At 41.2% G+C, this 14,673-nt stretch overlaps 1 protein-coding gene across 3 annotated transcripts in view; it reads left to right on the top strand.

Moving 5' to 3' along the window:
• Positions 1–730: 730 nt before the first annotated feature.
• LOC140503318 (uncharacterized) overlaps positions 731–14,673 on the top strand; it is a 32,346-nt gene continuing 18,403 nt past the window's right edge. The window contains exons 1-3 of one of the 3 annotated variants that reach the window (XM_072607198.1): positions 731–918; positions 2,399–2,487; positions 7,909–8,035. In XM_072607198.1, the coding sequence (XP_072463299.1) occupies positions 2,440–2,487; positions 7,909–8,035 (175 nt within the window). In that variant the 5' untranslated portion in view covers positions 731–918; positions 2,399–2,439. Of the gene's footprint in view, positions 919–1,073; positions 1,302–1,338; positions 1,596–2,317; positions 2,488–7,908; positions 8,036–14,673 lie in introns of those variants that run through there. The other 2 variants (XM_072607200.1, XM_072607199.1) reach the window with 2 other exon arrangements.

Here is a 14,673-nt window from a genome sequence, read left to right as displayed (position 1 = left end):
TCCCCACTTAGTGGCAGGTTCTGGCCCCCAAGACCCAGTCAGGGGCCCGAGGTGATAGGATGGGAGGTCAGGTCAGTCCTGGGTACTTGGAATAAGACCTAAAGACAGTGGCTCAACTCAAAAGCTCTCTTCTTTGGCAGGGACAGATAGAGCTAGGGTCTAGGAGAACCAGCTCACCTGAATTTTTCATAGACTTTCTCTCACCACCAAAGGAAATGCTCCCCTCCCCACGCATCTGCCCATAACAAGTCTTTTCCTAACATGACACGGGTTCCCTGGGGTCTGCTGGGGCAGCTCTGCCTGTGTCCGTGGCCTGTACGGACAACCCCTCTCCTATGGACTGGCCCGTCCAGGAGGGTTACTTTACGCGTTTTCTGCTCCCCAAGGTCACAGGATCATCTTAGACAACCCCCTCGCCATCCCCCCTCCATCGCCCTCAGCCCAGGGTCCCGTTAGGAACAGCACCCCGCCCCCCGCTTCCTTCTCCCCCCATTGCTGCTTCCCCCCGTCCTTTCTCCCCCCAGCATCCAGGGTGGGCCAGGATCTCAGCCCCCAGGGGCAGCCCAGGCAGATGCCCCGCAGCACCGCGGGCCTTGGGCCATTGAAGGAAAGGGCAGCCTAGGACTGCAGGCCTGGGTCGGGCCAAGATGGAGCCGTGCAGGGCACGGGGGAGGGACACGCTATGTAAGGTCCAATCCCCGGGCCTCAGGGGCGGGGCGACCGCAGCCAGGAGGACCCCCGAGCCCAGAGCGGGCCCGGCCCACTGAGGCCCCGGCCTCCTCTTCCCCTTCCTGCGCCGCCCCGCCTCGGGCTGGTCAGCCCCGGACTCCTCCTCTAAGAAGCCTTCAGGGCTGGCCGCGGGAGCCGATCGCTGTCCCTCTGCTCTCCGGGACCCCGCCCCACCTCTCCATCCTCCTGGTGAGTCTCCCCGGCCCCGTCCTCCCGCGGGGCACCCCGGCATCTGGCTCACAGCCGGACCTCAGCTCCCCCTTCTTCCCCGACCTGGCCTTGAGCCCCCTCCCTCCGGACAAAGGGAACCTGCCTCCCGCCCCTCCCGCTCCCTGCCCGAGCCACGCCCCCAGGCGCCCCTCCTCCTGCCCGGAGCCCCTAGCCCCACCCCCAGCATGCCCCCAGCCCGGACCTTCCCTCGGCCTTCAGCCCCTCCCCGCCGACGCCCCAAACCTTGAGACCCGTCTACCCTCAGTCTCCGGATCTCGCGGTCAGCCGGCTCCCAACCCTGCCCCCTCCCCTGAGCTGGCCTTCAAACTGCTTTCGACTCCTAACCCGTTCTATACCCCAAGGTTAGTGTGCCCAGGCTTCCCTCCCCCAACCAATCCTAATGCTTAGCTTTTATCTCCACCCAACCCTGCCTTCCACACCCCAGCGCCTCCCACCCCAGCACCGATCTCTGCCCATTCTTTCTGACCGCAGCCAGACCCCCATCTCCATCCCTACCCCCACAGAATCTAAGCCCGTCAGCTCCAGTGTAGAGATGCAGCACCCGGACAAAGGAATCCTGTCCGCACCCCAGCCCTAGGACGGGGACTCAGGAGTCCTGTCTACCCTTCCTCCTCAACTCTATCACTGGAGTGCAGGTGCCATGTACACCATCACCCCCTCCCCTCCAGCTCTACAACGGGGACCCAGGCACCCTACTTTCATAACTCTTAGGCCCAGTTCTCCTGGCTCCCAGCACTCTGCCCACTCGCACTGCACTCTTACTGGGCCCAAAATCTTATCTCCCAGATTTCCCCTCTGCTCCAGCTCAAAGTCCTCCTGTCGTCGTTCTCCACCCCCAACCCCCGCCCCGATTTCTTTTACAGCCTTCAGCTTCCTTTTGAGGACCCAGGGTTTTTCTCCCAGTCTCCCCCTCATCTTGAATACTTTTCTATCAGCTGCCCTCCTTGCCTCAGATCTAAGTTCACCCCAACCCCTCCTCAGATCCCCCTCAATTGTCTTCTAGCCCCAGCCTTGTCCTGGTCCTACTCAGACCTTCCTTTCCCAGGACCCTCCTTGTGTTCAGCCTCATCTCTCCTTCTCTTCCTCCTAGGTCAATCAGTCAGGTGCCTAGAATCTCTGGGGGGTGGAAGAAGAGAGTTCTGATTCAGCTGGTTTCAGTTCATCTGGGACACCCAATCTCTTCCTACTCCACCAGTTTCCAAAGCAGGAATTGGGAGGGGGAGTAGGAGTAGGAGTGTGCAGACCTTCTAACTTTCCAAGGCTGACCCTGATTGCTGGCCCCCTCTTTTGGTTTGATTCTATGTCTTAAGGGCAAGATTAGGGACTCTTGCCATCCTTGGTCCCTTGGTCTCTGTAGGTCCTTGTGGGGATAGCCAGCCTCCTTCTTGGAGGGGAAAGTCAAGACTCGTCCCCCTTAGGGATACTTCTTCTTCTTCAGCTCAGCCTGCCAAGGATTTGGACCTGATCCAAGAGGAAAGCATGGAGCCAGAGGGAATGGCCTCTGGGACCAGGAGGAAGCTCGCTCAGGTAAGTCCTGTCCTCGACAGATTTGACAAACAGCAGCAAACTTTTCCAAAGACATAGAAGAGCAAAAGAGAATTTTACGTTGTTGTCAATACCTAGTATTTATAAATGGAGGTTTTAAATTTCTCTGCGGCCCCCCGCCCCCCATTTTTGTTTAGAGCTTTCCCTTGTAGAGACTAATGTCAGTCAAACAAAATAACTTCACACATTCACGTCTGGATGGGCTCTGACCAGAGTGCTGAAATCTTTCTCAGCTGATTTTCTTTACAATGTTGCCTATGGAAGGAATTGTCCTCTTGGTCCTGCCCACTTCACACAAGTCTTCCATTTCCCAGACATTCCATTTCATTCATAGACCAGATTAGTCAGCCAGTTCCCAACTGATAGGCTCCCACTTTGTTTACAGTTCTCTGCTACAAACAAAAGGGCAGCTATCAATATTTTGTTCATGTGGGACTTTTGCCTCAGTCTTTCATCTCTTTAAGTCAGCAATTCTTTGTTCACTCCCTATATAAGTTGGAATGATTTTCAGAATCAGAACATCTCAGAAGTGGCAGGGACCTCAGTAGTCGATACCTGAATCTGTGCCTGAACAAGAATTCTCTCTGAGCACTAGCAACACCTTCTCTTATCATGATTCTTCTGATTACTAGCTGTGTGACCCCAGGCAAGTCACTTAAGCCTTGTCTGCCTCAGTTTCCTTATCTATAAAGTGCATAATGATAGCACCTACCTCTCAGGGTTGTTGTGAGGATAAAATGAGAAAATAATTGTAAAATAATTTCCTCACTGGTCCAAGTGGGGGTATTGAAGTCCTTCATGCTTTCCATCACCAATTCTAGACTCTTCTTGTTCCAAACTCATTCCAGATTCCTTCTGTCCAATCCTAATGGCTGTTTTCTACTGACCTTCAGGATTTTCTCTCTCCTTTCTCATTGAGTTGTGTCTGGCTCACTGTCTCTCTCTCCATCCCAATTGTTACCATCCCACTAGAGGATGTTAGTATGCATACTAAAGTTCCTTTAAGTACCTAGTTCCTCAGTCTCTTCAACTTGTATACCGTACTCCTACTTCAACTACTCACAAAAGGATGTTCACCCAATTAGATTGTAAGCTCCTTGAAGGCAGGGACTGTCTTTTGCCTCTTTTTGTATCCCAGCACTTAGCACAATGCCTGGCATATAGTAAGTGCTTAATAAATGTTTATTGATTGAATCATGCCCTTGATCTGGCCATCACCCATTTCCTTTGTTCCAGGCTGCTGGATTTCTGCAATTAATTTAACCATTCATAATCTTTTCCTTCCTCCTGTGCCTTTGTGTTACTACTCCTGACAGGACAGCTAGGTGGTACAGTGGATAGAGCAGCACTGCAGGAGTCAGGAGGACCTGAGTTCAAATCTCACCTTAGACACTTGACACTCACTAGCTGTGTGACCTTGGGCAAGTCACTTAACCCCAGTTGCCTCATCCTGGGTCATCTTCAGTCATCCTGATGAATATCTGTTCACTGGATTCAGATGGCTCTGGAGGAGAAGTGAGGCTGGTGACCTGCACAACCCTCCCTCACTCAAAACAAAGTCAAGTGCAAGTCATGTCATCATTTCTCCGATGCCATGGTCTTCTTCAGCAATGAAGGACAAACACACTACTCCTAACACTATTCTTTTTTTTAAATAAATATTTCTTGTTCTTTATATCATCATTGTTTCCCCCAGTAGTCTTCCCCCTTCCTTCTAGAGAGCCATCTCATATAATAATATTTTTTTAAAGACAAAAAAAGGAAAAAAAGAAAAAGACCAGCCAACTAATTGATAAACTGAAAGAATTCTAATACATTTGCAATGTGCAACACTTGTGACTTCCTACCTCCCCAAAGGGGTGGATTGGGAGTGAGCCTTCTCTCTTATCTCTTCTTTCCAGCCCTGCTTACTCCTTAAAAACTGTCAATGTTCACTTTTGATGTGTGTGTGTGTGTGTGTGTGTGTGTGTGTGTGTGTATGTATGGTTGTTCTTTCCTTTTACATTATTGTAATCATTGTGTATATTTAACTCTACCCTTTGTCTCTCATGCATCTTATATTTTCAGCTAAAATTATCTCCCTCCTACTTCTTCCTCACCGCCCCCACCAATAAAACAGAAAAAACAAAATCCATCACAAACATTTAGAGTCAACAAAGCAAATCACCCATTGGCTATATCCAAAAAATACTCAGTCTGCCCTGAGCACTTACCCCTCTGTTTGGAGATAGAGCCTGCTTCGTCAGGAGTACTGCAGATTTCTTCTAGGTCATTGTTTCCAAGCTTAGTCTTTATCCAAATCGTAATCACTAATCTCTCTACTCCACAGTGCTTTTCTATCTCATCTCAACTGGATTTCCCTTCAGTTAGGCAAACTTCCTTTTTTCTCTCTTGATCCTCTATCCCACTCACCCAGGGAAACTTCTGTTTCTTATGTTCTCTCTTCAAGCTTCCCATGGCAGCTTCTCCTGTCATCTGCTCAGATAAGGACATCATCTCAAATTAGACCAAAAATGGAGGTCATTTGCCTTGAGCTTTCTCTTTCCTTCTGCTCATCTCACACTCCCTTGACATCTTTCCCAACAATCTTATGCTTTATTCCAGTACTTGAGAATATTAGCCCCTTCTCCTTGCCAAGAACAATCTATCTGCTGGTGACCTTAATCTCATCCACTCCTGTTTTCTCCACCAGATTGACTCCACCATCAGCCCAAACTTCAAACCTATCTTCAGTTTCTCCATCTCTACTGATTCCTTTCCCACTGTTTATAGAAGCATTTAATGCCATTTAGATTTCTTGGCCATTATTTGGTCTATTGTGAAGTTTAGGCTTTTGCCAGAATAGGTAACTGTGAACTGGGGTATCAGTCTGTTTGGGCAGCCATCTTGCCTAGAAGTCCCCAGGAGATGGATTCTTAACCAAGAGGCAGTTACTGAAGATAAATTAAGTAATTTGTATGACATAAACTGTTAAAGCTTTACACAAAATTAAAGCATCTAGCATTAGAAGGGAAGTGGTCATCTAGGAAAAAATATTACCAGCTTTCTTCGCTAATAAGTGATGATAATGATGTTGTCTTTCAGTCATGTCCAACCCTTTGTGACCCCGTGGGGGTCTTCTTGGCAAAGGTACTGGAGTGGTTTACCATTTCCTTCTCCAGCTCATTTCCCAGATGAGGAAACTGAAGCAAACAGAGTGAAGTGACTTGCCTGGAGTTACACAGTCAGTAAGTGTCTGAGGCTGTGTATGAATCCAGGCCCGGTGCTTTATGCACTATGGTGCCACTTAGCTGCCCTGATACCGATAATAGCTTGTGTTTACTAGGTGCCAGGCACCTAGTTTTACAGATGAGGACACTGAGGCAGAGGTTAAGTGACTTGACCAGGGCCTAAGCATCTGAGGCCACATCTGAACTTGGTTCTTCCTGACTCTAGACCTAGCACTCTTATCTACTGAGAACCCTAGCTGCTTAAAGAAGTTTTTGGTATCCAAGATAAACAGAATAGAAATATAGTCTAAAGGACCAAAAACCATTCCTCAAAAGGTGAGTGGTCAATGACATGAACATACAGTGCTCAAAAGTAGAATTGCAATCAACTAAATGAAAGAATGTTCCAAATCACTGTAATATGGTCAGTCTGACCCTAATCTCTCAGGGTTCTTGGATACTCTGAGGGGTTTCGAGTGGGATCTGTCCACTCTGCTATTGGATGAAGCCCTGCCTAGCTGTATTCTTCATGTTTGTTAGAGGCTTGTAACTAGGACCCCAGTTCCTTTTAACCACTTAATATCAATTAGGTTTTTTTTTTTTGAGTCAGCTGGTGATACAGTGGATAGAGCACTGAGCCTAGAGTCAGGAAGACCTCTGTTCAAATCCAGCCTCAAACACTTACTAGCTATGTGACCCTGTGCAATTCACTTTGTTTGTCTCAGTTTCCTTAACTCAATTTCCTGAGCATCTATCTCAAAGGGTGAGGATCGAATGAGATAATATTTATACAAAGTAATTAACACAGCCTGGTACATAGTAATAGGTTCTTAAATGCTTATTTCCCCTTTCCCTTTTCCAAAGAGATATTTCTTTCCACAATACTGCAGGAACAGAGGTACAAACATCTTTCCTAATACCTTGAGAATATATTCTCCCCTAAACTACCTCAAAGTAGGTGCAAAACTTCTCTCAGTAGCTACATGTAATTCATCTCACCAAGTTCATTTCGAGAGGTAGCATGGTTGCTGGTTGAATCCTTCTACTGTGCTGAATATGTCTCCTTGCTGTCTGGGCATTGATACTCAGCTCGCCACAACATCGAGTCTTGATTGTGACCCTTGGATTGCAATGGCTCATTCCACCATTGTCCCAGGCTTTGCTACCTGCACCTCGAAGGGAAAGGAATGAAGACCATATTTGAAGGGCTCAGACAGGAGGGTCTGGTGCATGAATAACAAAATATTACTGTGATATAAGAAATGAAGAAAAGGATGACTAGCGAGAGTTACAGGAAGCCATAAATAAACTAATGCAAAATTTATGCAGGGTCTAGAAAACAATGCACCTGAGGGGTATAACAGTGTGAGTGGAAAGGACAGCAGCTACAAAATAATCAAAAATGAATGTTGTAAAATTCCAGAGAAAAAGCTTGTCATATGACATGACATCTCCCCCTTCTTTTTCACAGTTTGGGAGCACAAAGACATGGAACATTGAATATAGTGTCAGAATTTTTTAATTTACTGACTGGTTTTGCTGATTTTTTTCTCTCATTTTTCTTTTATTTTTAAATTCTTTGTTATCAGAAGTGGCTCTCTGGCAGAGGTAGAAATGTAGACAATGTAAAAACAAAATATATTTCTAAAAGAACCCTCCCTCTTCATATTTCTTCACTAGGTAAGAGTGAAACTTATTCTCTTAGGAAATAATTTGTCATATCAGTTTTTTTTTCCTTTGGTAATCACAGAAAATATTTTGTACCTGCTAGGTTCTTCATGAAAAATTCACAAAATTATCTGTAAGGATTCTTTATAATGTATCACCTATGACAAGTTTGATGAGAAAGACATCCCTACACTGCATTCTCTTCCTCTGTCTTTACCAGAAACTCTTATCAGTAATGAATAAATCATACCCATCCACCCTCACACTCTAAGTACAAACCATTCGCAACAAGACATTTCTCAACTCTCTTCTAACTGCTGGTTACTTTTCTTTGCATTCCATTTGGTACTTCAAGGTCATTGTTTCTGATGGTGGCTCTACCACTATCTAGGAATGTGACCTTTGGGCAATTTTGTTGCCTTCTCTGGGCTTCAATTTCTTCCTTCTAAAGAAATGAGGGAGTTATTGTAGATGACTTAATAACGTGTCTTCTGGTTCTAAATCCTATGGCTTTGGGTGTTTCCAGGAATCAGTGACATTCAAGGATGTAGCTGTGGACTTCACCCAGGAGGAGTGGTGTCTCTTAGACACTTCCCAGAAGGCTCTGTACAAAGATGTCATGCTGGAGACCTCCCAGAACCTGCTGTCCTTGGGTAAGGAGAGATTGCCTTCTGACCCAAACTCTGCCCAAGGAATTGTGAATCTGCCACTGAAGGGAGGATTTTTTTTTTCTTCCATTCCTACTCTTATACAGGTTTCATGCATCAAGCCGTTAGCTGTTATTAGAGACTGTGATGTTTAAAAAGGTTTGAGAGACATAGTTTCTGGGTAATTTAATCATTTTATTAAAACGACCAGGAGGTTATTAATAAAGGGATGATTGTTTGGCCATAAGGTGATCATGTTAGACCAAGAGACCCATAATGGAGGTGGGGTCACAGTTTATATGCCCTTCAAAGAAGAAGTGTTCCTAAGGGGTGGCAGTCAACTCAGAATGGTTAACACAAAAACAGGTGTAGACTATATTAAAATGAAGGTCTTGGGCTACATGACTTAGGTCACTCAAATCTTGGTCAAAGAGACATCAATTTCTATATCACCTGTTTTGATAACAGAGAGAATCAACTTTTCCCCAGGCTTGTCTGGGCTAACTCAATAAGTAGGAATGCACCCATTAACCCATACTTAGAATTTCTTTTACTCTCTGATTAGATCTTGGCCTGGGTAAATCTGTAAGAGAGATTTCCCACACTGGTTAGTTTTTGGGTGGGAAAGTAGAAAAGGGGAAAAACCTTTGTCCTAATACAATAATTAGTTATAAAATATAAGAGAGAAATATTCATTTCTCACATTCCCCCATTTGATTCTAATTGAGAGATGAAGTCTTCTCAATGAATCACTAACTGATATTATAAACACTTCATTAAGAGTTCTTAACTATGGGACTTATGATGGATAACTGTGAGAGGAAAAAGGAGAGAAAGGAGTAAACAATAAAAAATAAAATTGTCCATTTAAAACTTAGTAGTCCAATCTTATTTCTGATTCTCAGACACCATTTGATGCAGCCCTTTGGTCCAGATGTGGTCTTCAGAGTAGTTCTTCTCCAGCTCAGGTCACCTGTAGAAATTCTCTTCTCTGCTAAAAATTTCTTACAGAATTGATCTTAATACAAATTTCAACTTACTTTACTAATAAACAGGTCAGATAATGAAAGTTAGCTCAAACCTTGTGTCTCTACTATTAGAAAATCAAATAAGTTTTTAGACCAGGTGTATCAGTAAGGACCTTGGCATATACACAGGAGGGCCTGCTGTACAGGTTTTTAGATCTGTTTTTCTAAAAGGAAAGCAACTTTTGAGGGGTCAATAATCTCCTTTAATCAAACACATATATCATTCACTTTCAGCACTCTGAACTTCAGAGAAAATGCAAACAGAAATTACAAGCAGAAATTACAAACAGAAAGACCAACAGACAGAGTTTCCAACAGTCTAACCATAGACAATACATACATCGTTACCAGAGGGAGAAGCATCACCATCTGGGTTTTCAAAGCTGGGAAGCTCTTTAGAAGCTCCCCAGAGTCTCATCTGGCACAGGAAGCTTCTTCCAGAAAATAAGCTCCAAAACCTCACCTTATCTCAGTATGAGATTCCCCTAAGGAATTAATAATAGAATGCTTTTTATAAGAAGTTGGACTCTAATATAAAAATGAATTCATTCAAAATTTGCCAAATCAACCTCAGTTGTAACAAAAGATTCAGGGATGTTATATGTAAATACATTGAATAATCAATTTTAAAACAGTGCATATCAAGTTATTTATAATAAAAAAATTTTCAACTTTTAGCCATTCACAAATGAATAACTCCCAACAAAAGTGGACATCTCTTTAAGGCATTTACAAGATAGACTACAAGCCGTTGTTTTTCTAAGATAACTAATATGCTGATATTCCTTTCCTTAATGCAACTGAAGGATGATATTAACTAAATAGCAGAATCATATTCTGGTTTCATAGGTCCTTGCATCATTTGCCTGATTAGCCCCATGCCATTATGAGAAATTAAAGGACCTTAACTTATGCAGGAATATATAACTAGTAATAGATGTCAAGGTTAAATACGTAGTTGTTTGGAATATAGAAAGGGCTAAAATTCTAGGCCAAGTAGCTCAAATCTTATACCTGCATCTTATTGTAGTAACTCAGATGTGCTCCAGTATTAGTCTATAAGATAAAAATTTAATATTGTGTTCATAATGATCATCTGACATGATTATAGAAATTTGCCATAAATGAAGAGTAGGGATATAACTATACAGTAAGGGAATAATGCTTCCCTACCTTCATCTCAATTCTAGGTAAAAGTTATGTAGATGGCTAATTACATTGAGGCAGGCTTAAGATCAGCCAGGTGGGATATTTTTGCATTCAAGAAGTATCATATTGGGGAAATTGAGACAGGAGGCTCCTACCTAAGCCTGTGTCAATAGTCAAGCCTTTTTCCACGAGAACTGCACCTGCAGTTTCTGCGTATAAAACCCCATGGGATTGCTGGCATCATGGATCATTGGCTCGGTAGCATTCCTTGATGATCATATCTGGAATTAGACTCAGAATAATATCAGTTAACTGTCCCATAAGGTCTTACATAGCAGTTCCAATTATCAGAGCTTCAGGTAAGTTCAACTCTCAAGGATTACATATCCTTGACAATAAGTATTGATTGTAATCTTATATTGCTAACAGTAAGAGTTGATCATGAAAGATCACAACTTATTTTGACATAACTAGCACTTATGGTAAGTAGATTTTTTTTTATTCCCTAAGTTTAATGTTACACAAAGGATTTTGCTTTAAGATGCTTCATAGCAAACAACAAAAGAGCTGGAATAAGAGGTATAAATATAATAATCCCAAATTGCATACAGGTGACAGAGAGTATATGAAATTGCCTATAGTAAAACACATTCAGTTATTAACAGTGTTCAAATGGACATAAACATAAACTTCTCTCAGAATCCCTTTAAACAATGGGAGCGTCTTTAAGGTGACTCTTAAGCAATCGCATACATTTCAGGGCATGTCTTCACATAGGTTCTAATCCCAGATTAAAGAGCAAACATAAGAAAAATAACATTTCCCATTAAGGTGACCCAAAATAGCTCATAAGTTACTACCCTTCAGTAACGTAACTGACGGCACTGAAATCTTATTCCTTCAAGGAAACAAACCAAAAAGATGTTCCATACTTTTAACCTCACAACTTAGTAGATTTACATCTTTGCTTCACAGCCTTGTTTACCTTTGTCTAATTATTCATTCTAAAAGAATGAGCTACTTCAAGAATTGAGTCTTACACATATGACAGGTTCAAGCACTAATTTCACTCTTGCTTAGACCATGACTTCAGATCAAAACAGCAAAATCTTTCCCACTTACAGTTTATTACAGTAATTCAGATGCTTTAGCATTACCCTAATAACTAATAGATTCAGTATTACAATGGTAAACTTCTGCTTTGTCTACCCTGATAATAGAAATTTTGCTACGAGAGCAGGAACGTGGTTTTTACAGCATCCAAACTGGTCGTCAAGGCATACACTACTCTAAGTAGCCTAGCATTTGTAACCAGGTTAACAGATTTCTTGTATGGGAATGCCCAACCTTTCCCATGGTAACTTCCCTAGCTTATTCCTGCCTATTCACTAGCCTTAGATCTCGGATATCGCTTCCGCTGAGCTGCTGATGTTTCTCTTAAAATGCCCATTTAAGGCCAATCCAAGGAAACTCAGAAATTCACAGTAGGTTAGGACATAATTGTTATCAATATCAAATTCTTGCAATAATGTTGCTTACAAATAAAAATTTAGTAGGCCCTTTAAAATAGCATGAAAGATTTTTACAAAAGCTTTTTTTTAAAGCATTCCTTCCAATAAATATTTCTTTCTTAAAAACAGCTTAAAATGTATCCTCATGTTAAAAAAGATAATCACTAAATTTTCGTGAAAAAAAATTAGCTGGAAACTTCCAGAATGACAGAGAGCGCTTTCTTACTGAAGCCTAAAGCAAAACTGAATCTTTAAAACTGGAATTTATCAAACCTAAATTGGTGTAAGATGTCTTTAAGTATCCTAAATAAATCTGCAAAGTACCGTAACAACAAAATAAACTCCTAATCGTTACAAATTCTTCAGTAATCCCTCCCCTCATCAAAAGTTGTTTGTAATGGGGAGGAGATTCAGTTTTCTAGGAGATTTGTGTGCACACACACATGTATGTATGTATGTATGTATGTATATTTTCACTTGAACTAGCCTTATTAAAATAACAAAGTTTACCATACCTTTAAAATTTTACTCAATATTGTTTTCTTCCCTTTGTCCTTAAATATATCACAAGAAAAATAATTCCATTCTGGAATTCCACATAGATAGTCACTTAAACCTCTAGAAAAAAACAACACTGGCCAATTGCTATAAACTTCCAAATTAACATACACACACACACACATATACACATACATACATGCATGCATACATATATATGTACATATATACATATATGTGTGTATGTATGTGTGTGTATAGATATAGATATATAGATATATCCTTAAATGAAGCTGGCTTGACAAGTACACCCCCATTTTGTATGAGAATTCCCATTTACTCAGTAGGAATTCCACAACACAGAAAACTCTTGCATCGGATTGATAAGAATTTATGACTCGATATTCCTGTAGGTTTACAAAAGACTTTATACAATGTCTTTTCTATGTACAATTACCCAATTTTCTATTTTAAAAATATCTGTGTAAATGCTTAATTAAAACAATAACTCTAAACAACAGTTAACAATCTCGTAATTTTCATAAGTGATGGCCAAATGACTTTAACTTCCTCTTAAATATAGACAAAACTGGAAGCTTAAGTTGTTAAATTACAGTACTTCAGAATATTATAGTACATTGTCAGCCAGGCACACAAAATGACTTAACAGCTTCCAAACCCACACATTCTTTTTTTTTCTTTTTAAAGACACGTGGTAACAATTCCCAGTTCTGAATGACCTTTTTCTCTGCTTCCCATTCCTGTCCTTTATCTCTACTTGATACTTATCAAATAAGGAGCTGCCTTAAGCATTCAGCTTCCATTTCCCATCCTCCCCAGAATTCCAAGCTGCATATACTAGGAAATACATAGAAAGTTTTACAAACGGTTTAAAGTCACATCTATTATCATCAAATTAGCTTAAAATGTGCTAAGAGTCCTAAGACTCTTCAGCTGATCTACTGCTTTTGGCCCAGACAAAGAGATCTGACAGACTGTGTCCAGTTTCCCCAGACAGAAATCTCCAGAACTTTCACAGAGTTACTTAATAATTAAATAAATGAACGGTACAAGGCAACATTTAAGATTTTGTATAACAATCACAAATCGCTCCAACTAATACCTTTACTATATCCAGTGTTTAGGTAGTGTTAGATTTTATTGTTAGATGTTAGATCTTCCCACAGATTTATCCTGAAAGATGGGTGGATGTAATTAACCAGATAGCTATCTAAACCTTACTCCTAGACAATAGCTGGTTAAAAGCTGATTTCTAACACTCTTTTCCTTTGCAGTTTCTGGTTCTTAACTGAAATCAAATCACTGCACTTTAACCACCCAAGCATTGGAGCTAGATCTTGAAATCTTAAAATATGGACGCTAATTCAGTTACTCATCTGTTCCTGATTAATTTTATTATTATTTTACATCAATCTTTTAACAGTTAAATTCATGACCCCCCCAAAAATTAAAGAAGAGTTCACATTTCTAATAACAATTATCTAATACGGTAAACTACCAAATTAATGTTACGCATTATCTTTATATACATTACAAATCACATAACTGGCATAACGGCTTAAAACCACACAGTTAACAAATTTCCTGATACAGTATTACAATAATAATAATAAACAAATTTCCCTTAAAATGGGACCAGAATAAATTCAATTACACCTGGATCCAAAAGATATCATACAGAACCTCACTTTATCATTTCAGTTATTTACTATTATATTTCATACAAGAGTTATTTATTCCAAGCATTTCATATTATGCAATTGACTATTTTCAGCTAATCCAAAGCAAAGGATTTTTAAAACTGGTGCAATATAACTGATTTTAATTATCACACTTAGTAATGCCTTGCTTATCAAGTATCTTCTAACTTTATATAGTTACCTGTATTGGCTTTCAAATCAAGTTGCCAAACTGTTCCTTAATTAATCTTCCAAACCTATCCCTGACTACACCTTATTTCACTGATTTCTGATATTTCCCTTGTCTATCTTTCTGTCTTCTCATCTGCCTCTCCGACTTTGGCTATAGTCAGAAAAGGAAAGGAGAGATTCCTCTCTCTCTCTCTCCCCATTTCTCCCTGTCTCCCCCTCTCTCTCTTTCTCTCCCTTTCCCTGTGTCTCCCTCCCTCCTTTTTGAATTCTTTTTAAAAGCATTCCAAGTTGTACATAAAGAGTCAAACTTCCACCTGGTGGGAGTGGGGCTGGTTATTTTCCTTGCATCTCCTATACAGTTTTTTTTTCTCAAAATGTTCCTTCCCTTAAAACAAAGAGGGTAATATGCATTTGAAAGCCCTCTCAGGCTTTAGATCTACATATTAAGTTTAAGATGTACATCTGACTAAAATAACCCAGGTCCCATCTATCTGGCCAAAACAGATTTGTTTTCTTTCTAGTTTTTCCAAGCTCTATTAGCCTCACCTCTCAGTTAGGATTTTACC

The sequence above is a fragment of the Notamacropus eugenii genome, chromosome 5 (assembly GCF_028372415.1).
Source record: "Notamacropus eugenii isolate mMacEug1 chromosome 5, mMacEug1.pri_v2, whole genome shotgun sequence".
Taxonomy (NCBI): Eukaryota; Metazoa; Chordata; class Mammalia; order Diprotodontia; family Macropodidae; genus Notamacropus; species Notamacropus eugenii.
Note: the sequence above shows the minus strand (reverse complement) of the source record. Positions and strands in the feature narration are given on the sequence as shown.